Source organism: Ischnura elegans, chromosome 1 (genome assembly GCF_921293095.1).
Source record: "Ischnura elegans chromosome 1, ioIscEleg1.1, whole genome shotgun sequence".
Classification (NCBI taxonomy): Eukaryota; Metazoa; Arthropoda; class Insecta; order Odonata; family Coenagrionidae; genus Ischnura; species Ischnura elegans.
In genome coordinates this window covers 168,592,876-168,619,144 of record NC_060246.1, presented here as the reverse complement: position 1 = coordinate 168,619,144, position 26,269 = coordinate 168,592,876, and the positions used below count along the sequence as shown (strand labels likewise).

Below are 26,269 nucleotides of genomic sequence, written 5' to 3'. Positions count from 1 at the left end.
GACTTAGAGAAAATGAATAAAGTAGCAAAATATGTCGTATGTATACACCAAAATGAGTTTTTGAATGATATGCATTCATTATTAATGGTAAAAATATACATTTCTCAATTCATACAGTTAACAATAAATATGTGTTGATAAATACCTGTCCTTTTGAAATCCACATATCCATCGGCAGTATTGCCCCCTCCATTTATAATGAACAAGTGGAATCCTGTTAACTTTTGACATGCATAAGAACTATTGACACAAGACTGAATTATTCATAGCCGATGAGGTGAGATGCAAGTAGCTGCATAAGAATAAAGCCAAACTGGATGGGAATGTGTAACTATGAAAAGGAAACTAATGCAATAAGAAGGCAAGCAAAATTTCAAAGCAAGATGCAAAAAGAATTTCTGAACAAGTAAGAAAAAGCAAATAAATGCACAAAGACATGTTCCATTTCATTATTAACAGGTACTTAATCTGAGATCGTGCAAATAATTAATGACTTCAATTCATCAAAGATGAATAATGCACACAATCATAAGATTTTGAGATTATTTTTTTTCCTTTAAAATATTTCCCAAGTACACAGAGATGGGATTATGACAAGTGCAAAGAGCTCCCAACATAAACCAAAAAGTCATCACTGATACAAGCAGACGTTCTGTCTTTTCATGGAAGTATTCACTCATTGAATGTAGCATGATCAATTAATCCACTGAAAAAGGTCTGAAATTAACTGTGAGTTGAAAAAACAAACATATTCATATTAATTTCTAAACCATATTCTACCTCATCTAGCAGAAAATTAATGGTGTGAAAAGCATCACAGCTGAAAGTAAGAACAGAGCATTGAAACCTGGATTGTGCAAAAATGATCATTTGTCCACATTGATGACCTTGAGAAATAAGTTATTCAGCCCAATAAACAATCACACCAGAGACTGAGGCTCCTTTCTCGCAGAACAACTTTTACGAAGCTCCTTCAGCAAACATGTTGCAAGCTCATATGTACGGCAACCGGTTTCAAACCCATATGTGATCACTTCCGCAATAAATTCCAAAGCTGATTCGCAGTGGAGGGAGAATAGAAGCACACTTATGTATTGCACAACATATCGAATGGAAGCACAAAGATCAACAATTGTCACAAATAAGATTTATGATCCCAGATAGTTACTGGGTGTGAGCATAGGCTGATTTAGGGGGGATTCTGAATGAATGGGAGGAGCCGAAACATAAAATCAAAAAAACATGGGTAGTCTGTTGTTCACTACATAAAAGCAACTTTGTATGCTGGAGGATAACAATCAGTTTAATTATGAATGAATGCTAAATTTTCAAGGATTATTGGGATGTTCCATGCTTCGATGCATTTTCTTGCTTAGTATCACTTTGCTCACTCCATTTCCATCTGGTTTTATGTTTATGATGCAAGAGAGCTTCGTTCAGGGGAGTGCAATACATTTTCCAGGGACTCCTAATGTGGAAGAGTTTCCCTCCAAGGCACGAAACGGTTCAAAATTAATCCCAGTTAGTAATTAATACAGCAGACTCTCCTTATTACGAAGTTCTCGTAACATATTATTTGATTATATCTATATTATATACAACCCGATGTGTGACATATACCTCACTGACCAATGACCACTCACTGACCACTGATTCACCTATACAAATTCCCGACCACTTGCGGACGTGCTGGGAAGACGAAATTTTCACCGTGGGTGGGGAAAAAATATTTATCGGGGGGAAAAATCCGAAAACTTGAAAAAGTCGATCGGTTTTCGAGATACATCGATCCGAATTATGGATGGAGCCTTATGGGACTAAAACTTTTTCCATTCATTGCCTACTTGCAAATGCCACAGGAACATGAAATTTCTGTGACGAAAAGTAGATTTTTTGGCCGATTTTTTGATGTGAAACATTTTGCCATATTTTGATTATAAGTATTTTTTATAATTTTTTTAAATTTCCAATGCTTTTCTTATGGGCCTATCTTTGGATTTTTATAAAACCAACTTTAAATGGTTGTAGGAATAAGTCCTTAACGTATGAGATACTAGATTTTTTGGTTGATTTTTTGGTGTGGTAGTCTTTGCAATATTTTGATTTAAAGTATTTTTTTATACTTTTTAAAATTTACAATGCTTTTCTTATTTCCGACTTTCGGAATTTTTTTGACCAATTTGCAATAATCGTAGGAAAAATTCCTTTAATTGCAACATACTAGATTTTTTACTCAATTTTTTCGCTATCTCCATGTATCCATAAGTCGAACGAATTTCGAGTAATTAACGATTATCGACTTTCATCGAAATTGCGACTCCTACAACGTTTGGTAACTTACAACACATCCGCCGTGAAGTTTGCATTCCCTCAACACACAATTTTAAATTTTTCGGAATTTTTTTTTGCCACTTCCCGACGAGGTAAGGACAACAAATTTTACATGAGTGACGTCTTTCTCGCTCCCCTTCGTGCCGCTAACAGGAGAACGCTGAATATTTAATTTTAACGGGTGACACTGTCGAAAAACCATGCATGCACTACAGCTAAAGAGCCGGATTTTTTATTGAAGGTAATCGATGCCGCGTTATGCGGGACAAGCACATAAAGTCCCCCGAAAACCCCCTGGGACCCCCCCCAAAAAAATAAAAATGACCTAATAAGTCGCATATTTCCTGTACTATTCATCCGAGTTGTATCGTTTTCATTGATTCAGAATGGGAATTGTGTCAGCTATATTTACCCGTCATTTTCAATTATCCAGACCTATTTACACACTTGCAATAAAAACTTCAAATTTTTTAAAGTACATTTCTTAACAAAATAGTAGTATCGTTTTGTCTGTTTTAGCATATGGACACCTAAACGCGATTTATTAAAACCACTTCCCCATAATGTACGGCCACGAAATTCGCGTGAGTAATGCCTTACTACAGCGCCTATGCACCGCTATGTGGAGAACATAGAATTTGTAATCTAAATGTGAGTATTAGGGGAAAATTCATTGTTCCCCTAAAGCTAGAGTGCTGGAATTTTTATTGTAGGTAGACAAACAAATTTTATTCAGGAAAACCCCACGAAATTTCACGTGGCTCCCTAGAAGACCACCGAAAAAAATATTTTTTTCTGTAAATAGCATGTTTTTTTGTTGTTTTCGCATATTTTAGCAGTAATTCCATTCTCCTATGACTCATTGCTAAGGAATGTATTTGGATGATTGTGACCGTAGTCAGTACACTCATCAAAACCCCTGGAAACCCCCCGGACCACCTTCAAAACATCGTCATAAGCTAGGCCGAGGAGTCGATGGCTCGGGGGGACACCGGTAAACCTTGGGCGGCGAAGCCGCCCCGTCACGAGGAAGGGCGATGCCGTTCTGAGGAACTAGCGGGTCTCTGTCAGAGGGCTACCTCAATACCTGGGCGGCGAAGCCGACCCCTGACGAGAAACGGCGAAGCCGTTCCGAGGAGTTGCGGGCGGGACGGCGAAGCCGTCCGGTGGGAGCAGCCGGCGAAGCCGGATGCGGGGGGGTCTCAGGGGGCGCAGCCCCCTATCGAGCGCGCGCAGCGCAGCGAGTTTCATAATATACAGGCTATATTTCATCTACATATGTCTTATACTGTGGTTAAAGGTTTCAGTTAATTAAAAAAAAGGAAAAGCACTGCAAATGGCTGCCATGTAATTTTACGCAGATAGAATCCATCTGAATGAATAGAAAGATGTTTAGCAAAATGGGACTGCTCCAGATTGCAATTTAGGTAGCACCTCTTATGTTCTGCTACTCTTCTCACGAACGTGCGACCCATCTGTCCAACATATCTCGCACTGCAGTTGCTGCACTTTAATTTATAAACGCCACTCCTTTCCAAAGGTTGCAGTGTCTTCCATACTCCCCAGGAATTTTTTGAGGTTGTCATTGTTATAGAATGCACAGCTATATTTATTTTTCGGGAAGAGGTTACCTACTTTCTCTGAAATCATTCCATAATACGGCAATTTACACCACCGAATTTTCTCCTTTTCTGTTATTCCTGTCGCGAAGAGTGATTGCTGGGCTCTAAATATAGGTGTGCATTCTATAACAGTGACAACCTCAAAAAATTCCTGGGAAATACAAAAGACAAAGTGCAACCTTGTTCCTTAGTCCCGACTCGTGTGAAACCCCCCCCCCCCCCCCCCCCCTAACCAGAGTGCCGTCCTCCAACGGTTGTTATGGTTCGAATCATGTCGTACGGACAAATTAAATCAGCGGAAATCAACGAAGTCTCCTTTTCATTTCCGACTAGAAAAACATATTTATTTTGCACATATTATTATTTATGAAAACCATTGACAAGCTTTTGTTTACATTTAAAGTTTCAGGCGGCTATACTTGGCTTCATATCCATTAATGGCCAGTTATGTTTGCATTATTACACGCCTGAACTCTAATTGTGACATGCAAGGACCAGATTTCTGCTTTAACCGCCAATCAGTGTGAACAGCTACATCCAAAAGCCAAGAAAAAATACTCAACCACCATTTTTCCATGAATAGAAAATATCGCATCTGCAATGTTTCGGTCCATGCGATCTGTGACACCCATATTTTATTGCAATTCGAAAGCATATTCGGCTGGGCTACCTTCCTTCTCCTCATTTCTCTTCTGCCGTAACGATCAACGTATTTCATGGGGTAGAAACAATAAGTCGAGGCCATGGTGATAACAGACAAATCCACCCTCCTCATAACTATAACTTCATCAGCATCACTTTTTAAATATTGTATAAGCATGTATAAGAGATGCACCCCTATTTCGAGCATCGAAGCTTAAGGAAAAAAATTTTGCGGCATTTTTTTATCCTTTCGTGCAGTGTTGCAGACGTATGCCTGGACTTCGACAGTTATCAAAATTTCCTCTTTCAATATAAAAATTTACGTGGCATTTTTTAAGCTAAATTTACACTATACGTATGGCACTCGGAGATATGATCAGTATTCACTTGTAGTCTTAGCCTTATGATGCTTACTGGGGATGGTTAGATCGAATACCTTGGACCATATATCCACGGATAATGCCCTTCACCTTATACTCTGGATCCAAATTCATCGAAGAATCTGAATCCGAAATTTTAAATGAATGCATTTGTGAATGCAGCGTCCCATAAGAAAAAGTAGAAAGAGTTCCAATCCTCTCTTCGCATAACCTGTTGCTCTACGATGCTTGTCCTACTCACAAACAATTTTTTTTAAAAGCTCTTGTGGGAGAATTGCAATAGAATATCATCAATATCAATATCAATATTGCGGTGAATTTTCCAAAATCTATTTCATGTACCTGGTTTGAATGTGGGTGTTTACCTTGATAAACATCAAATTCAACCCAGGAGGTACCCACAGGGAGTATTCAAACACAAGACCTTGAAACCAAAACAGATCGATTTCCTCTAAATGAATTGCATGTAAGGATGGATACCGAAATACGCAATCATACTCTTGTTAAAAGAGTTTCCTCAGTGAGAAAAACCCCCCTTAAATGTTCTTTTAATTTAGTGATCTACCGGCATAGCTCCCACAATTTGTCTTTCATGTCGGGCATCGTATTGTCTGCACAGTGAAAGAAATTAGTTATCTCAAGGAACCTATTCCTTCGCTTGCCTATGGCAACCATTGAGTTATGAACATCCCCAGAATGTTCCCAGGGGCATCGCTTGGATGGAACCCTGTAACAACCTCATAACAGTAAAATTTCTATGATAATTTTAACCTCCTCTTTACTGATACTAGGATATGAAAAAGCAATAAGAGTAGTATAATTATCTGCTTCTGCCATGAGAAAATAAAGAATGTCACCCCAAAAAAAAAAAACGATTCAAAAATTTCTAAACATGATTTTTACCTCAATTCAGGAAGATCTGTTTCGGAGAATTACCCATTTCTTACAAGAAGACCTTCTCGTCGCCAATTGGCTGCTTCTCTTTTACTTTTTTCTGTTGGAGAAGTGATGTAAGATTCGTTGACTTTGAATCCTTTTCCCCATGTGTAAGAGGTACCAAAATTTTAGCCTTCACATGAAATTCTTTAGCATTACCATTATCAAGCCGCAAAACAAGTTCCACTCTTGCCCGAAGTTGTCTATCGGTTCAATTTTCCACCAGCCTCGTCATCTGCAACGTCCTCATCAGTGACACCTGCTGCTTCTGGTGGCTCAAGGTATATTGATTCCACTTCATCAAAGTCTTCGTTTTCTAGAAGCTCTTTGGCTTCACGCAGTGTAATATCTCTGAGCTATCGATATCACTAAGATTAAATATTTTAATTCAAACGTAATTACCGGAATAAAAGTTTATAAATGCAAATTTATTGATTAATTAATGAATAATAAATCATTTGGTAGGAATACGAAGGAAAAAACGTTGAAATTACAATAAATTTTGACTAGAGCATATATTTCGCAACTTTGAAGATTTGCATAGGGATCCGCCCAATGTGACATTTATGTCACAGTACTGTTTATCAGAGAATATTACGGCAATACCAAACATATTTATATAATATTAATAATTTTGTATCATTATGCTGATATATATGAAAAATTGTCATTGTAGCGCATATGGTTAATGAAACTATTAAATACTTACACAAAGTGAACGTCCATTTTTAGAGTCCAGGGAAGGTGCCTAAGGACCAGGGGCGCTTTAAGGATAGGTCTTCACTCTCACTTGACAATTCTTACCCTGAAATGAAGCCCTTAGCTTCTTCTTTCTAATAAAGTATAAAACACAACAATGTACCGTGCCCGAGTGATGCAAGAGCCATTACAGTGGAGAGATTCCAGGTGTGACATTTTTGTTACATTGGGCGGATCCAGGTTAATGTATTGTATGCTAAAGCAAATGAGGGAGTGGTATAATCCAATGGAACATGTCGTAAATAAAAATGAACTGCAAACAAAAGAAACAAACCACACTACGAGCAGGAGCAAGGTGACGGCGAAATCTGTTGACCTTGTTCAGGAATCGGCTGATGAACCTCTGAAACTCTGCATCGGTCACATTGCTGGACTCTGCCCACCTTTGAAAGCCATTGCCATCTGGATTATTATCATCTGGAGTGAACTGGTCCGTGACAAAGTCATTTGCAAATATTTCTTCATCTGCACGATTCGCCCTTGACTTTGAAGATGACACAAACCGACGAAACCTGAAAAATTTACACCTCATTCAAAAATTATCGAGGACTAGCATGGATTGTTTATGTATCTACAAATTGTCTATCAGAGAAAAGATGTCCTCTTCGTGTTATTAAGTATTTAATAACAGGACTGCAAGTGAAACTGGAATTAGAAAAACTAACGTGCTATGTATATCCATTTTGACATATGAACAAAACATAATTACACAGGCAGATGATGATCTATTCACCACAATAAGTACATACATAGTACCAAGCAGAGGTGGAGTGGCTAGAAGAGCTCACGCTGGCCGCACACTAGCAAGAAATGTGAGCCAACATTTAGTCATGTGATTGCAACACAACACCATTAACTATGAAACTTTATCTCCATGCTCACAGTAAAACAGCTTTGTGTACATTTGAAATGATGTGATGGTACGTGGGCAATAAGAAGTAGCAAGTATATAAGCAAAAACTATTCACCACACTCCAAAGAACTTCCATGAAAAAAATATATAGAATGAAAAGAAAATTAAATACCCACCAATTACGCAAAGGACCCTCAGATTGCATTGCATTAAAAATGGAGAGACTTGAGAAGCCTTAGTACATGCATGATAATGACAAATTCACTGAGAGTGAATGATGAAACACAAATGAATATGACGGTAAGAGTAAATATGAATTAGACCCAAGAATGCTGCAGTCAAAAGAGAAGAGGGAATAAAATCAAAGTGTAATCTAAGTACATAAATGACAAAACTCACAACGTAACCAACTTGCTTCTCTACCCTGACAACACCAAATTCCTTCTTACTTCATCGATACCCCGGAAATTGATAGATAATGCCAATATTGAATCCAATAAACTTGATTTGAAGTGTAAAGAAACTCTCCTCTGCCGCAATACCAAAAATCATACATTTTGGCACACGGCATACGTAATGCTCTGGGGATCATATACTCATGGAGTAAAGATTTTCAAATTACAGAGAAGACTTCTTAGGATTACCACAAGAAAAAAACTTAACAATACCCATTGAGACCCATATTTGTAAACTTAACCATCCTTCGGTCCCCTTGTCTACACATCAAGTACTCCATGATATATGTATGTGCAACAAAACCAGCCCTAAGTTCACTGGAAATGCATATAAGCATGGGTGTAAGACTCATAGATCCAAAGGTTCTCATGATGGCAGTGTTAGGAATAGGGAATCCAGCTCTGACCATAAGGAAATGAGCACCAAACTATTCAACTACCTGCCCAATAGTATTTAAAACAATCATTGCCAAAGCACTGTATGGAACAAGTGACTTTGCAGTCACATGGACAAATGGGTACAAGGTTACATACATACATATACTATACACCTACTCTCCCCTCATCTATATTCTTACTTGTCCCATGCTTGTTCGAAACAATCTTCATCTTTTCACAGCTAACTCCAGCGTTCACAATAACAACACACGCTCCAGAAAAAACATCCACCCCCTATAGTACTCCTATAGTCTCTGTGTAAAAGGTCCATACCATTCCATATGCCACCCTGAACAATAAGATTCCTATCACCATCTGCTTCATTTCATCATAAACTCAATTTAAAGCTTAATTGAAGAGTGCTATTAAAATCTAATTGAGTGAATTACTGATGTTTCACATTTACCTATGTATCTTTACTTCAATTCTAATGAATAGCTGTATGTTGATACAGCATGTGTGTATTTTATTACCTATTTGTATTGTGTTTGTATATTAGTGCGCCACCCGGCGTTCCTCAGGAAGAACAGTACCCAGAGAAGTGGGAAACTTGGAATTCATGGTCAAATGGCAGGATTTTTCGCTAAAGGAACAACAGAATGTATGATAGTGGTGTATGTATATATATATGTAACAGCAATCAGTGGTAAAAATGATTTCGATACACTGTGCATGAGATTAGCTTAAACTCCACACCACAAAATTGATCATAATATGTATCCATTGGTGAGTAGACCAAAAACGTCATGAGAACGCAAACCCCAGCAAAAAGGTTTGCAAAAGAGGATTAATACTTAAGTTTGGAATCCTTTAAGTTATTTTTTCCCTTTGAGTGTATTAAGAAGTATGCCTACCAGGAAGGATTTCAAACCGCTGAAGTTGCATGACATGATGCAACAAATGGTAATAGGAAAAAGGACATGTTGGACGCCACCCATAGTAGCGCTATGGGGCTTGGATGCACCAACATACTAAATTTGGTTGCAATCCATGCAACCTTATGGAAACGCATAGCCAATAGTCAGGCATCCTCTTTTATATATGTATATACATATATGATATTTTATGATATTGAATCTCATGGATGTTTTATCCCAATGATGTAAATATTATTATTATTATTACCAAGGATGAAGTTTACTACTAAAAAATATACTTGGCTAAGCCGGGATTCGAGCTCTGATCTCCCGATTGAAGGTCAGGTGTGCAAGCTAATTACACCACCCCAAGTCATCTTCTCAGAGCACACTTTGGGATGGGTTTTAATCAAACAATTAGCTGACTTCCCAAGTCTACACATGGGACAGAAGTTGTGCTTACTAAGACACTGTCAGAGAGTGAGATCTTGCACGTCTTGCACAAGATGTTCGGGATGTAACTGCTGTGGGATGCGGATCCGTGATCACTGAGCACAATAGCGCACCGCAACGCTACGAAAACAGGAACATGGAACTGCCATGAAGGCAACGGGCGCGCAATCACACCATCGCGCAGCATCGGTTATAGGAAACCAGGACTAATGGAAAATTGTCTACGCTGGCGAGTGCCCAATTATGACTCATGCTATCTCTTCTTCCACTTCCCTTCACTTCCCCGCCTTCACTTCTACTATTCCCTTTCTCTCCAGTTTGACCTTGACTCGTCGCGTCGTAAACATGCCTGAGGGCGACGAAATCTCCAGATACCTAGGGCCGCATTCAACCGCATGCGAGGCCATGGCAATAATAGTGAATTTTCAATATGAAATATGCAATTAGAGATCATTAATAACATTTTTCCTAATTTACGATTGGTTAAACATTGAAGAATCTTCAAAAAATATCATGAGTTTTTTCCCACAGCTGATCGTCAACGCCCGGGGATCTTCAATGCGGCAGATGTCCAAGTAGACTTGAAACATTCCTTGTCAGCAAGTAAATAAAATAATTCCATTTTACAAAGGGAATTCTCATAGAAATAATACATCCGGTGCAGCCTAACATTAACCCTTTCGCGCCGAATTCCGCACCTGTGCGGCGAGGATTTTTTTCCCTCAACTACGAATGCCACACCAGTGCGTTCTGAATGTTCTTACCCTAACCAACGAATGCCGCGCCTGTGCGGCACAGGTCGAAAAAAGTGACCGTGGCGGACACAATAGACCCACGGACGCGGTCGCCCCTCACGATCCGCCTTAGCGCGAGCCCAGCCCCTTCTTCGGCCGCTCAGGTCGACCCTTTCCTATCCTCTCCACGCGGTCAACTACTGTTATTTGCAGTGTGTTTTCCACAAAAATATTTGTTGCTTACTTTTGAAATGCAATGCTAGAAATGAATTCATCTTTTTTTGCTGACCACATGGAAATTTCAAACGAAATTCTAACGTTAATATCAATAGAGTTATAGAACAACTAGTAAATATACTAAATCCGTCTATATAAACGTTAGAACTTCGTTTAAAATTTATGCACGCTCAGAAAAAAACACGAAATTCATTTTGAATTTTAAAAAATCGATTCGAACAACAAGTATTTGCATATATTCTGCGTTAATATTTTAGCTAGTTGACCGCGGACTCGTGCTAGGAAGGGGCTTTTAATCCCTCTAGGGTCTGGGACAGAGGCCGAGGAAAAGGATCGGCGCCCCACCGAGTTGGGTCCAAAAATGTTTCGGGAGGGACCCACTGCCTTTAGTCGACGCGGAAAGGCTTCGTACAGAGGAGTAAAGAAAACTTTCAAGAGACTCGTATTGAGGAAGAATTTCCTTCAACGAAGATCAGGCGCGAAAGGGTTAAAGTGCAAATATACTGGTGCTTTTGCGTCATTTTTGTTTCTTTTTTTAAAGATCCTGGAAAACGTCGGAAAAGTGTAAAACTCATGCACAGATAAGCCGCAACACGGATAAACCGTAGCTGGATAATCGGGAGTCTGCTGAACATCATAAACTTGCAACCTTGCAAAGACTTCATGACCTGAAGAAGCCTGCTGCAATGCCGGCGAAACTGTTGTCTACAGAGACCAATCTACGCAGTGCTAACCCCGAAAACCTCCACCCTGAACATATTAAATTGTTTCAAACATTTTACAGCAATTCTAAATCTTGACAGGTATTACCAAATCACAATTACTTGTGAAATAATATAATTTATGAAAATGCTACAATATAAGAGAGATTAAAACAACTTGGAATTAAAAATTTTTAGGTGTGTGTGAGTAGTACTTTTTGATTTTGAGTCAAGTGTGCAACTAGTTGCAAGCATCGAGCTGAGTCGAGTATGGTAATGTCTGGACCACGCAATACGGCAATGCGTACACCAACAAATTCTCATTCTTCCAATCCCCATTAGCATTTTCTCTCGTGAACACCTGGACTTATGTAAAAGAGGAGAGGTGATGAGGAATGCTGATGGCAATCTTGTCAGAGTTACGAGATTAATGAAAATAAATGTGTATTGAACGGCTTCAATAAGGCATATCATAACAAATTAATTTAAATGTGTCTCCTAACTGCAAGGAAGAGCCCCAAGTAAAGGCATTGGCACAATTATACTAAGACAAGGAAGTCCCCGATCAAAGAGGCCAGCACCTGTAGTGTGCCTACAGATGGCCTAGGCTCTAGCCCTACAATTCCTTCACTAATCAATGCAGTTTGTCATATTACTAGGTCCAGCGACACATTTTTCATCTTTAGAAATAATAGACGCAGGCCTGCAATATCATTTGCCTTCCAAATTGTAGACCACATTATGTACCTGCCATTTGTTGTTCACTGGTTCCAACTCCCTAAAAATCCGACACATACTTCATGCAAAATTTATGCCATATTTACACCATCTGTAAAACACTGTTATTCAACTATTTGCAATGAAATGAAGTTTTTTGAAATCAAGATGTTATATGATAATGTTATACTACCAGGGATGGACCAATCCAGGAAATTTTAACGGATCCATATCCAGATCGGATCCTTGATTTCAGGAGTCCGATCTTCGGATATATGTATTTTGGACTCAAATGCATTTTTAATCGCCTCCTAAAAAAGTAATTATTCAAGTTTCTTCTTGGTCCATGGAATCAAAGGAATACTATTTTGATTGTCATACACATTTTAATATTTTTACTGATTAAAAATAATTTTGATAAGCTTCAAAGTTATTTTTTAAAAACACTAATATGTATGTGCATATCTTTACATGCTCAGGATCTAAATGATTACGCTTGCGTTTGGTAATAAAAACAGGTTTCACTCTTCAGATAAAATATCGACTGAATTCAAATTTTCCTCACACACAATTCCCCAAATTTTATCTTTTTCTCATTACATACTGACTTGTGTCTCACTTGCAGAGGCTTCAATAGTGCTAGGGTGGATTTTGCACTTCCTCACGATAGTTTCACGGCACAGTGCACGCATATGCCAATACTTCCACACTATGAAAGACATTTTAATCAGTACAGCATTAAATTATACTGCAACTTCTCAATCTGCTACATAATTAACAATGTTAAAAACAGTATTGACGTCACTTGCGGCGAGGTGTGGGAACATAACAAGTCGATCGCTCGGTGAGAGGAAGGGTTCCAATGAAAAGTAAATAAAAGTATATTTTCAATTTTCTTCCATATAAGAAAGTTTAGAAATTGACAGATGGTGAATTTAAAAAAGTTCTGACTCAATCTAGTAAAAATAAGATAGTTTTCGGATTCAGCGCACAAAAATATATGGTACTCCTTCAACAGAACTTGAAAAATATGGTATGTAGAACCGCAAAAATGCAGGCCTATATTATTAGCATCCGACCCGAAAAAGAAGAGACAGACTGGAAACCCATACTGCAGAATTCACTTAGCTCGCATGTTTCTGCCTTGAAATAAAAAGACTTCATCAAATTTCATGATCTTAAACACTCGTCCCACTCAAGTAAAAATTTTTCCCTTGAAACAGAGCTGATTCTGGGCTGAAACTCCACTGAATGTGTGGAAACTGCCTTGAAACAACCTTATAACTGCACTGCACTGCCTTGTCCTCAATAAGAAAAAGGGCACTCAACTGAAACTCTGATGCCATTCTCCCTTGCAAGTCCATTGCATTTGAACTGCTTCTCCCTTGCTGCATGTGTGCTCCACTGATACTGAACTGGACAATAGCCTCAGGCCAGGCCAAATTTATGGCTCCACTGCATCTCTCTTGCCGAATGTCCTTACTGCCCTGCCACAGAGCTGCTGCAGCATTTGGGTACCCCCTCTCCCTCAGAATTTGAACTGCTTCTCCCTTGCTGCACATGAGCTCTACTGACACTGAACTGGACGGTAGGCTCATAGGCCAGGCCAACTTAATAACTCCACTGAATCTCTCTTGCCGAATGTCTTTACTGCCCTGCCACAGAGCTGCTGCAGCATTTGGGTATCCCCTCTCCCTCATGAATTTGAACTGCTACTCCCTTGCTGCACGTGTGCTACCCTTCGTAAGTTTTGCCAACGTACGGAACCCATCTACCAGACATATAAGCGACCCCTGTTTACAGCGGCAATGTATTTTTTTAAATTTAGCTTTTGGCAACACGTGTATCTTTTCCCGCGCGTCAAGCTGTCGGCTGCGGTTATTTTTCTAAAGTTGCTAGGAGCAAAAGACGGGTGGTGAGCATGGGTTTTGGTATGAAAAGATTGATATCATAATTATTTTCCCGGTACTTCGACGGTTGTTAACGGCAAGAATCAATCGAAATTAAGGTGAAGGGGAGAACGAGGTCGGTGGTGGTGACTGCAGTCAAAATTGGAGGTAAGCGTTTTAACTTCCCTGATGGCATGTTTATTCCTTCCATGTTTAGCCATGAGAACGTTGACATTGAATTCGTGTTTTAATCCAGGCAGGTTTAAGGATTTCGAGCTCCTTTTTCGGGGTTCATGCCGCCAATAACGAATTCTTCTTTCAACGCCTTGGCGACTGCCATCCACTATTCCTGCCTCATGGATACCCCGGACGAGGAGGAGAATATACCGACCGGTCATCAATGCCGCTGACCGCGGATGCCGCGCCTTCCGTTTGTCATCCTGCGGAGACCCTAACGGACTCGGTGAGCTCAAGTGGGCTTTCAAAGAAATAAGGAATGCGGGTGGGTATCGCTATAGCAATATTATAGCGCTATACTATATATAGTGCAATGTAAATTTACTGCTTATACTTATTAGTTACTGCTGATAGTTTTGGAAGCTTGCGTGGTTTTCGTTTGGAGTTCACACGTAGCCTAAGTAACGAGTCATCGCTTCGTTTTTCAATTGAACCATGATGCAAAGCGCATGCTTCCTCAGTGATAATTTAAGTTTTGCTTTGTATATTTTGAATGCTTCACATTAACGCACCATATAATTTATAAGCCAAGAGTTTTTTTAATGTGCAATTTTGCTAATTTGATTTTGATTTAAGTCGTTCGTGACTCTCATCAGTCATGTTTCTTTTCTATTGCAGGCGCATCTAACTTCCGGGACCTCTTTCATTTAGAAAATTTTTGTATGTGCTTTTAACAGTTATTAATTTATTGATGTATTTCCATGTTCTAATAAATTGTTTCTTGAAAAATTTTGTGGTCATTGCAGTAATAACCATTGTTGATCGCAATCACTAGTCCACCCTATATCTTTTATCATGCATGCAAAATTGTGGGAGAAACCTGTTATGTGATCATCCACTGTTGGCTGGGTTGCGCAAGTTCTTAATTTACTGTGCTTCATAGGATTTGACAAGGGAATTTTAATGGATTGGGTAGGGGAATTGTATTCAGCCAAACAAGGGAGTTTCAGTCTAGCTAGCCAATGGAGTTTCAGTCTAGCTGGCCAAGGGAGTTTCAGTCTAGCTGGTAACCAAGGGAGTTTCAGTCTAGTCTGTAGCCAAGGGAGTTTCAGTGTAGCTAGCCAAGGGAGTTTCAGTTTAGTCGGCCAAGGGAGTTTCATTGGAGTAGCTGTGGTACTTAATTGCACTGCTACTGCACTGCCATCCCTCTATCAAACTCCACTGTTTTGTTTCAATTTCAATGCAGTTTCAGCATAGAAGCAAGGCAGTGAGTTTCAAGGTAGTTTCAGCCCAGTTTCAGTCAAGTTTCAAGGGAGAAATTTTTACTTGAGCATCCCCGTCCATATTTTTTCCAGTACCTCCCTGCAAGGAAGACAAGAGTTCCCAGTGGCTTATGGAGCTGAAGTGGAACCTGCAAAATTATGAGAAAGACAAGATATGCCTTGCTGACACAAGAATAAAATTAAAAATTTATCAGAAAGAAAATGAAGATTTTTCAACACGTACAGTGCAATGGTAAAAAGGACAACACTTAGATGTATGATTGCTGCTGGACTTGGAATTGGTGAAGAATATTCTTTCCATGAGGATTACAAGAAAAATGGAGGAGCATTTACCTGGAGGAGTAAGAGGGACCATGTCAACCATTAAAGCAGAGTACATAGCCCTACGTGACGTGTCAAGGGAGGCCACCAGGATCTGAGGACTACTGGAAGACATTGGGCTCAAACATCTGGAAGCAAAAACTATTATGCACCATCCATGTGGACAGCCAGGGAGCCACTGCCGCTGCTGAGAATTGCATTGTATCCGAGAGATCCAAACACATAGACATCAAATATCATCATGTTAGAGAAATGATCAAAAATAATTTCATAATTCTGATGCATGTAAAATCTAAGTTGAAAAAATATTGGTGTTAAATGCTAGGGCTTAATGCCTTGTCTACACTACACACTTAACTTAAGTGACTTCACTTAAATATAATCTTAAATGTGGTGCTGTAGCTACACTTGAGCTTTAAGTCGACTTCAGCACCGTGATTGTCTATATCGGGAAACAGTTATGTTGACAGATGAAGGTCTAGGAGAGCAATTAGTGATTCTTTGATCCAAAGCGACTGTTATTTGAAATAAACTTCCGAACTCCGTGAATCAACCATTTTGCATTCAGAAGGTTAAAAGGAAAGACCGATTTCAGTTCCTGAGGGAACGCTATATGGCGAGAGGTGATGGAGCCAGAGGAATTTAGAATTACTAAGCGTGACTTCGTGGAATGACATATTCATAACGTAAACAAAAACACTTATTGCTAGTCAAATTCCACTGCTTTATTAAAACCATTGATGTTAAATTCAACCATTAATTCCTCCCACGTCCAATGAAATCGCCACATCTTATCTCCCTCGGCATCCCTAGGACTAACATTAAAGCCCTATGCAATAGTTTCAATAACAGTGTGTGGGAAGTTGCATTCGTTTACGTTATTTTCGATTATGACACCATGGAAAATAAACTGTTTTACCGGATCCTCTGCCGTCGTCTCATTGTCAGTCTTAAAATTCCTTAAAACGCTTCTAAGTTTTATAAATCGAGTTTCACCGTGAGCAACAGGCATAGCAATTAGTTTTCACGGAAATAAAACCAACAATAAGATGAGAAACACTACAAAATAAATTCGTCGAATTAATATCCCCAACACTAGAAATTAACTAACGAAATAGAACGCTCAATAACCACATCAGACAATACAGCACAACTTAGAACATAATCAACGGGATGATGTGAGATGGGTATTATGTGCCATTTACAACACATGAAGAGCTTCAACCGTGCGGAAACAGTTGCCTACGCAATTTAAGTTGGGTTCTAAGATGACTTAAGTGGAGGTGTACTTAAATGAAGCTGGTGACACCTACACTACCAACTTAAGTACAGAGCCAACTTAAGTAGTCACTTAAGTTACTAGTGTAGACCCGGCATAAGGGAACTATGACGTTGAATTTTTTTCAAATGGTGTTTTATGCGACCAACAAGGGGAGGTTTTGAATGAACACAAGGGTTCATTTGTGTGCGTTGGTCTCATTAGTAATGTTTCGCATTCATGCGATTTGTGTTCTTCTTTTGTTTTGTTGTTTATGTTTATTCGATGTTTGGATTGATGTCGTGTTTTGAGTCTGTTAAAGTGATGAAATAAAAGACACAAATAATCTAACAATCTTAACATGAATTGAATTTTAATGATCAGCATCAAATCTGTCCACCAATAAGCTTCATCAGTAAGCTTATTTTGGCAATTTTGAGAAGTGAATGGAAAGAAGAAGGTTTTCAGTGGAGGGTAGAGTGAAGCATGGAACAGACGGGTTGTAACTCAAGGAGGGGGAGAAAGTGATGAGCCCCAAGGAGAAGTCCACACCACTTTGGATTTCAAGAAAAACAACATGAAGCTGTGGCTACGAAATGGGAAGGGGGAATTTGGATGAACAGACTTTTTTTTCGCTAGAGGCAACTTAAACACAGCTCATCAATATCCACATGTTGGGAGTGACGGATTCCTCTACAATGAGATCCAAAAGTCACACTCACTGCACCCTTCAATTTTTTTGCAATTTTTAAATATCTGGCATAAAGTACCAAGTAAAATCTCATACTTTTTTTGCGATATTGGTCTCATTTATTTTATCATCTAAATCCTTCACATTTTATAATTTTGAAATAATACGAACACTTTTCCTCTTCCATTATCGCCCTCCACAGCGATCAATGTCACATAACCATCTATACCATTGGGAAGATTAGTAGATGCAGCAATAAATGTAGAAGAAACTGCCACAAATTGACAATTGCAGGAAGGGTGGACGCAGAATGGCACCACTGTTAGTGGTTAGGGAGGATGAAAATGTCGAGTTCCACAGTTGCTTTTGACTAAGAGGGCATTCCAGTAATGTTTTCTTTTCAATCACTAATAATGATTTTTGTTAGATTATATATCTCTATATCACATTATCACCACTACATACTCTATTTTTGTCATATCTCTCGATATTTATGATAACTCTCTAAATGCTAGAATTTTATTCCATTAAATCATTACATATTTTGTTGCTCACCAGTCATCCTTTTCCCTGTCGGTCCGAGCGAACAGGTACAATCGCTTCCCGTGAACCTTCATCAGCTCTCCACCCACGGGACAGATATTCTCCTCTTCATCAACACTCCACTCATCCTCCTCACGGAAGCCTGACATCCTCTCAGGCACCTCAGTGGGGTAGTTAGCACTAGAGGCAATGCTATTCTCACCATCGTCATCCGAATCTTTTGAATACACTTCCTTCTCCATAGCACTCTCCTCTGTGTCCTTGTTGCCTTCACTGCCGTCTGTGGGTGTTGTACCGCTCTCTTTCTCACCATCCACACTCGCAAACGTTGTGCTCACCACGGACCCTTTCCTCAGCACAATGCAGATCGGATACTTCTTGCTCCACAGCCTGAATTGCAAACAATAAATAGCAAAGGACACCAAGAGATATAGAGGGTTCCATACGAGATTCAGGGAGCAAAATGTCAGCAATTACACAATTGCAATACATACACATTTCTCATGCTCACATGGGTGATGCTTTGCAGCAGTGCCAATGCTTTGAAAAACAACTTTTTTCTTGGGGTTAGGAAGCAGTCGATTATATGCGTTGGAATTAGATGCTGGCCATTGTTATATTTTATGATCTTGACGTCTTATTATAAATGCAAGAAAGTCGTTTCTCAAAACATCAACCCCATCACAAAGTATCACTTGGTGCCAAGCTCAGGACACTATTATGCAAAAATCCTTTGCTTTACAGGGATTTGAACACAGTTGCCACTCTGCTTGTCAATTGTAGTCTCCTTGAATACTATATGAATATATAATGAACACCCCAATGTTCTACTTTTTGTATCTAGCCTTGGGACTGCAGTGCAGTGAACACTGACCAGCTGCCTCGTGGTATTGTGTCTAACAAAATGAAAAATGATGAAATAAGGTAATCCGTAAGAGATAAATGGATACAATTACAAGGCAACTAAATCATGACTGTATATTTTTCTAATCAAGGAAAGTGAAAGAAGGATGGATGAACACAATATTAACAGATTCACCACTACAACTTTTGATTACCAACCTAGAGCAGTAGAAAATGTTCAAGCACAAATCGCAAAGCAGTGAGACATCAATCAAAGAACATATTTGTATTATGAAACTGCTAAATGAATGGCATTTTAACCTTTTCCCCACTAATAACGTAAATATGCGTCTGGACGTTTCTTGACCTGGGGGACGAAAACCGTATATTTTCATCGGAGAATTTCCTATGCAAGTGAACGAATGCCGAATATATATATATATATGTTTCTGAGCCCTCCCCCTTTTATGATGGTTGTGGATGCGCGATGTCTTTGTTTCGGGACCCAACACTACGGGGTTTAGGTTTTACCCTCGGAATCCGGGAGCAGGTACCCAGACCCCTCGTCTTATAATACCCCTCTTAGCAGTAAGGGACCGCGGTCATACAATTGTTTATCCAGTCATTTTGTGAAATAAATATTTGTTCCTTTCTCAAAAATATAAACTAAGAATTAAATTATTTGTCTTTTGAGCAACATTTACAATTTTTAAACAAAATTCTATGATAAATATTAACTTATAACTAGATTTCAGTATAAAAATCAAGATGGAAATTGTTGCTGCATAAAATGCGTTAATATTGATGTGGAGCTTTGTTCAAAATTTGAAAATTCTCAAAATAAAACGAGGAATTCAATTCAAAGTTACAATTTACGTTCAAGCAACAATTATCCATGTAGATAATTCGTACAAACAAAGCATGATTGACCGCGAATCAATGCCGCTGGTAGCATTATAAAGGCAGGAGGCTCGGAGATAATGCGGCGTCCCCGCTACGAAGGGTCGAAAAAGATTGGTGCCGAGAGTGTGTGATTATCCGCAACACCCTTCTTCACGAATGTCGTGCAAAAATCCTCCGTACGGAGACGACGGAAGAGACTCTCGGGACTCAGCACAGCAGTCACGCTAAGGCGAGAACTTCACCGTCTCGAAAGGGTTAGTTCACATCAACACAGTAGCAATAAAAGCATGAATTCCCCAAGAAACTCAAAGCATTTGAAGAAAATTCTTGAAAACACAACACATTTAGACACAAATATGATCACAGCCATCAATGGTTAACACAACAATAAGTAGGATTGAAAAACTGATTGTTTATCAATTACCTTTTTCTAGCCAATCCATCAGGTAAGAGCACAATGGGGCAGTTCTTTATATTGTAATCCACCCAATGGCAAATAGGAGCCCGGAGAGTGGCTGGCTCATACCACATGGCCCTCCGAGGGATCTTCGTAGTAGTGTACGAGAGCCTCAGGAGGTGCCCTTCAAGTCGCACCAGCGTCGGCTTGGTGGCACCAACATTGTAAGTGCTGGGGTCATACTCATGGGGGTACTGGTTCATCCAGCCCTAAAACATACAAATGACAAAATCACTCCTCTTTAGATAAAAAATGATATTAAGAAGAACAAAATTAAAAGCGTAAAAGGATCCTGAATAAAAACATCACAAAAACCCTTTTTTGCACTCCAGTGTAAAACTTTACAGCTTTTCATTGCACCTTTTACTTCAGCTATCAAGCAAATCTTTCTTTTGACACATTTCACACCTCCCTGCTTTTTAAACTTGATTTAAGGCTCCCTAAAAAAAATATGCAAATAGGAAAGCAATTCATCAGAAACAACTCGTAGGTTTCCTTGCAGAGACAAAGTTTTAACTCAGAATCACATCCAGGGTTCACAAATATGACTCCCAAAATATATTATCACACCGAAAACTACTTGAAATATAATTTCAGAGCCCAACACACTTTCTGAGAAGCTTCAGAAAATCAAATGGCTTATTCAGTAAACAACATTGTTTTTTTATGATGATTCCTGAAATGACTACAAATAATGACGGCAAAATTCAGCAATAATTAGAAAATATATATGTAGTGCCAATTTTCCACATTTCCAGCAGTCCAAATTTGTCTGAATTGTTCTTCAAAAAAAAATTTTAAAATGGATGAGCTAATCAGATGAAAAAACTGTTACATTTTGGAAGAGAATATAAGAATGTGGTACATGTATTTCAGTCCAGCCATGTGAATGGTGAAGTTCACATAATTACTACAGGAAAATCGAAAAAGCTAAACTGGGAATCAAATCCTGACCTATGGCTTTCCAGGCCATTGCATAGACTGCTGAGCCCTTTAGGTTCCATAACAGGTTCACAGCAGCCTGCCCTACCAGAGGGTCACACCCAACTTCCTAACTATAAAATGGCCAATTTACTGATGTTCTTCATTTTCTGGCTATTGCCATTAAGCGAGAGGAGCAGGTAGAGACATAAAACTTGGTGTGTCTACCCTATGCATGGTTAACTGTGTGGTGCACCTGGAAGCTAAGGGTGACCCACAGGTGGGTCATGCTCCACAAGACGAAACATATTTAACACAAGGGAGAGCATGACCCACTGGTGGGTTACACTCTCCACTCAAAATGGTTGACCATCTGCAACTTGGCTCTCCACTTATGATCAGAGAAAACCAGTTGGCATGTATGCAACACGTACATTCCATGTGCTAAGCAACTCCACTCCCCGACATCATTTCAGAATGGAGTTTGACAACTTAACCTTTTCCCTACGCAGGGCGTTTTTTCACGGCCTGAATTTTCCAATGCTAAAGGATGAAGGCTGTGTATTCATGGATTGCATTTTACGAAGCAAAATTTCGAAAGCCGTGTTTTCACGGTTTTGCGGTCAAGAATGCCTTTTGGGTCCCAAGCGCCATTAGGGTCCCTCAGCGCGAGAGGTTCGACCCTTTCCTATTGTCCGCGTAGGGATTATCTCGGCCCATTCCGGCTCGTAGTGTCCCACTCAAGGAAGGTGCTCATGGTCACTTATTTGTTTATTAGTTAGAATAACTAAAAACGTACATGTTGCATTTATTGAAAATCAATGCGAGGAATTACATTCTGGATGTTCTGCTGATTGGTTCCAAATTTTAAACGGGACTCTAGCGTTCATATTAACGGAGTTGATCATCACCTAGAACAAATTTGGAGACGCTAAGGTTAGATGTTTAATTGTTATTTTTAAAAATTACTAGCAAATTTACAAGAGCGATATTGTAATGATCAAAATCTAAATATATACGTTATTCTGTTAGCCACATTCTAAGTGTGCATTTGCGGGAAAATTCGATGAAATATCCGATTTAACTACTATGAAAAAAGCTCTCGTACTGAAATAAAATATGATTTTCTCAGTTCTTTGTCGAGAGCCAAAATTACAGCGACTATTTTTAATAATCTCTTATCAACCTTTGAATACAAACGTATTATAAATGAATTTCGCTATATTACTAATTAATGCATATCCTAAAAATTCGTAAATTTAATGCACAAATAAGGAATGTTTTACGTAGACACATGTTGTGAGAAGCATTCCATACCATTGCAGGAAAGAGAACTGCTCTACCTAGGTAGTTACTCTCATATCTTGGTTCTCTGGTCAGGTTACATTAAGGTGGTCTGCCCTGTGCACCTCACAGGCGTAGTTCGGGACACATTAGCACATTAATATTTTCTTGGAAAAACTTATTCCCCTCCAAGTGGCACATTCAAGAGTAGATTGGTGCAAGTAGCCTCCTACAGAAATATGTGGAAGAAAATAACCTCACTCTTCTCGGAATAACTCATTTTCTTTTCAAAATTTTCTAGGCGTGTATTCAAATATAGCCGTTAACTCTCTCTACGCATTCCGTTACCTATACAAGGGATGGTTTCTGTGGAACCCTGCTGTGCGATGCAGCCCATACCATGAATGGAAAGAGAACCGATCTACCCAGGTAATTACTCTCATATATTGGTTCTCTGGTCAGGATCCATGAAGGTGGTCTACCCTGTGCTCCTCACGAGCTTACTTAGGGACACATTAGTGCATTAATGTTTTCTTGGAAAAACTTATTACCCTCCAACTGGCACACCCAAGAGTATATTGGTGCAAGTATCCTCCTACTGAAATATGTATGTGGAAGATGATAACCTCACTCATCTCTGAATAGCTCATTTTCTTTTCAAAAATTTTTTGGCGTGTATTCTAATTTAACCGTAAATGTTCTGTACGCATTCCCTTTCCTCCTCCTGCAAGGAATTTCTTTCAAATGATGTTTCAGTGGAATTACATTTTTTTCTTGGAATTATTCAGCAAGGATTTTCTATTGAAGTGCCTTTCGTTGGTTCCTTAGAGCTTTCGTTAGTTTTGCTTACGTTCTCAACGTGTTCAGAGTTACTTGGATGAGTGGAGCATTAGACAAATTTACTGGATGGGAATTTGCTTGCACCGGGAAAATGTCCAGGCTAATTACGGATCAATGGATCCTGGAAATACTCACTAGAAGTGATAATGAAGACGAGGAGAGTGACTCTAGAAACAGTGTTTTGTACCGTATAAGCGTCTGTAAGAGGCACACCCCTATTTTGAGCATCGGAGCTATGAAGAAAAAAATTTTGCGGCATTTTTTTCTATACTATCGCGCGGTGTTGCAGACGTACGCCTGGAATTTCGACAGTTATCGAACTTTCCTCTTTCAATATTAATTGAAAAAGGAAATTTTGATAACTGGGGCGGTAATAGCGGCATAAGAGGGAGTAGAAAGAGTTCCGATCCTCTCTTCGCATACGCCGTTGCTCTACGATGCTTGTCCTATTCACGAAGAATTTTGTTTAAATGCTCTCGCAGGAGTATTGCAATAGAATTGCAGCCGTGGAAAATTTTAAGGCAAAACACGACAGCCACATAGCATGAACCTTCCCAAGAGCCTGGACAGCAATCTCAGCGCCAGGGCAATCTCAGCGCGATGGGATAATAACAACGTCGTAGATTTAACGGAACCACACTCGGCCCTCCATCAGCCAATGCCTCTGCCGTTTTTTTTTTCCTTTTACGAGACCCCACAGGAAAAAAGGAAAACATCAAGTTACAGGGGAACAATGGAAACGTGTTTCATCCCTACCCCGTCTCACCAACTGACCTTGATCGATCTCCCAGTTTCTGGAGGCCAAATGCAAGGTGAGTCATCAACTGAGCCCGAAGATATCTCGATAGCTTTCAATAATTGTATGACACGCACGAGGTTCAAAAAAAAGAAAGAGATCTAACGCGACACATATCTGACAGAATTTGAGTTTTTTAAGCTCTAATTGTTTGACACAAAGATTTATGGTTACAACAAGGCTACTAATATTCAAAAAAGTCCAAACAGGACAATTTCGGAAGAAACAAGCGTACCATAAGTGCATTCAAACAAGACGAGACGGACTGGAAACTTTAGGCAACGCAAACTGGGTATATCACATTGCTGCACCTTCGCCCCTTCGCTTTGAAGGCAACGACGTCACATGCAAGATCGGACATGTTCTTCCCGTGCTCCTTCGCTCATAGCCTCTTAGCTTGAAATACGGAGGGGAGGGAGCGCGCTCATTGAAATACGGAGGGGAGGGAGCACGCTCCTTCCCCACCGTATTTCGTTGCTTGCTTCGAAGACGGAGGGATCGCGCTCCTTCCCCTCGACCTCTCCTTCCGCGCTCTTCACTTATAAGCATTTCTGATTTCTTCCATCCACAATTTAGTCCAACAATGAACACACTCTGCTGCGCCTCCGCCCCTTCGCTTTGAAGGCAACGGCGTCACATGCAAGATCGGACGTGTTCTTCCCTTGCTCCTTCGCTCATAGCCTCGTTGCTTGAAATACGGAGGGGAGGGAGCGCGCTCCTTCCCATCGACCTCTCCTTCAGCGCTCTTCCCTTACAAGCATTTCCGATTTCTTCTATACACCATGTAGTCTAACAATGAACACACTTGTTCGAATTTTTTAAACCGCAGGTTTTGACACCATTATAATTTTCAGTATCAATAACCCTCATATTAGCGTCTGTAGATGATTTTTGAAAAATCAGGTCCTCAGCGTAATGGAAATTGCTCGGAAAGACAGATGTTGACTATCAACCAGGTATGTCCTTCAAAACTACGCATTCCTCTACGGTTGATAAGCGATTACTATATGCAGTTTAAATGCCGCGGGATGCCCACTCGTGGCAGTAAATTTAGCACGCCCTCCAGAGCGAAAAACCCCCGTGCGATCTTTTCCATGTTCACCTACGAGGTACCGACGTGATGGCGTGATGCTTACAAGAAAAGCAAACAGGAGCATTTTAAAAATACGTCACTAAGGGAGAAACTCCCCTGCCTACCACTTGTTTTTTACCTAGGATTACAGATGACTGACTCACACTGAAAACCAAGGACACTCAGTTCCCCTTAGACTTGCGACCGGTGAAGGGGAGGGGGGAAGATAAGAAGTTTGTGTAAGAGGCGCACCCTCATTTTCGGCTGCAATTTCTGGGCCTCTTACACGCGCTTATACGGTATTTTTTCTTATTTCGTGCGTAATATGAATTTATATTTATCTGAGTGAAATTTCTTAATAAATATAATTTTGCCATTTCAAACAACAACTTTGTTAGATTCAAGTAGTTTTATGAGAATTCTTCGGGAAAATATTCTTCTAAAAAATTCGAAATGCTTCAATCTCATGTTTTCAGAGAACTCGTGGAGAGCAGACGCGAATGAAGAGTGTGGATTTGGGCATCATGGATATAAAATATGTTATTATCATTAATCGTAAATACCTAGAAGTATGCTAGGAACATTGAAAGATGTCATTCCCTTTGAAGTATTTGTTGGTTATGATATAATGCCCTTTTGCTGAAAACCCTAAAAATAACCATAAAACTTCATTTAAAAGTTCTATAGGCATTGCAAAATGAAAGATATACATTGATGAACTGACATTTACTGCAATAGTAACAGTTTAAAAAAATTAAAATCGCAACAGTAACAACAAACTGACCGCAAAAGTATGCCGTGATGGGCTGCCTTCGGGAAAAGGGTCGAGGATTATATTTGCCCAGTTGCCGAGGAAAGGGTCCCGCACCCTGCTAG

At 39.6% G+C, this 26,269-nt stretch overlaps 1 protein-coding gene across 4 annotated transcripts in view; it reads right to left on the bottom strand.

Annotated features, from left to right (window-relative positions):
* The window catches only part of LOC124173582 (testis-expressed protein 2), a 125,261-nt gene that overhangs the window by 55,539 nt on the left and 43,453 nt on the right, over positions 1 to 26,269 (bottom strand). For 3 of the 4 annotated variants that reach the window (XM_046553011.1, XM_046553010.1, XM_046553018.1), the window contains 3 exons: positions 20,448 to 20,689; positions 18,290 to 18,667; positions 6,945 to 7,182 (listed from right to left, as the gene is read on the bottom strand). In XM_046553011.1, coding sequence (XP_046408967.1) covers positions 6,945 to 7,182; positions 18,290 to 18,667; positions 20,448 to 20,689 — 858 coding nt within the window. The remainder of the gene's footprint in view (positions 1 to 6,944; positions 7,183 to 18,289; positions 18,668 to 20,447; positions 20,690 to 26,269) is intronic. The other variant, XM_046553026.1, reaches the window with a different exon arrangement.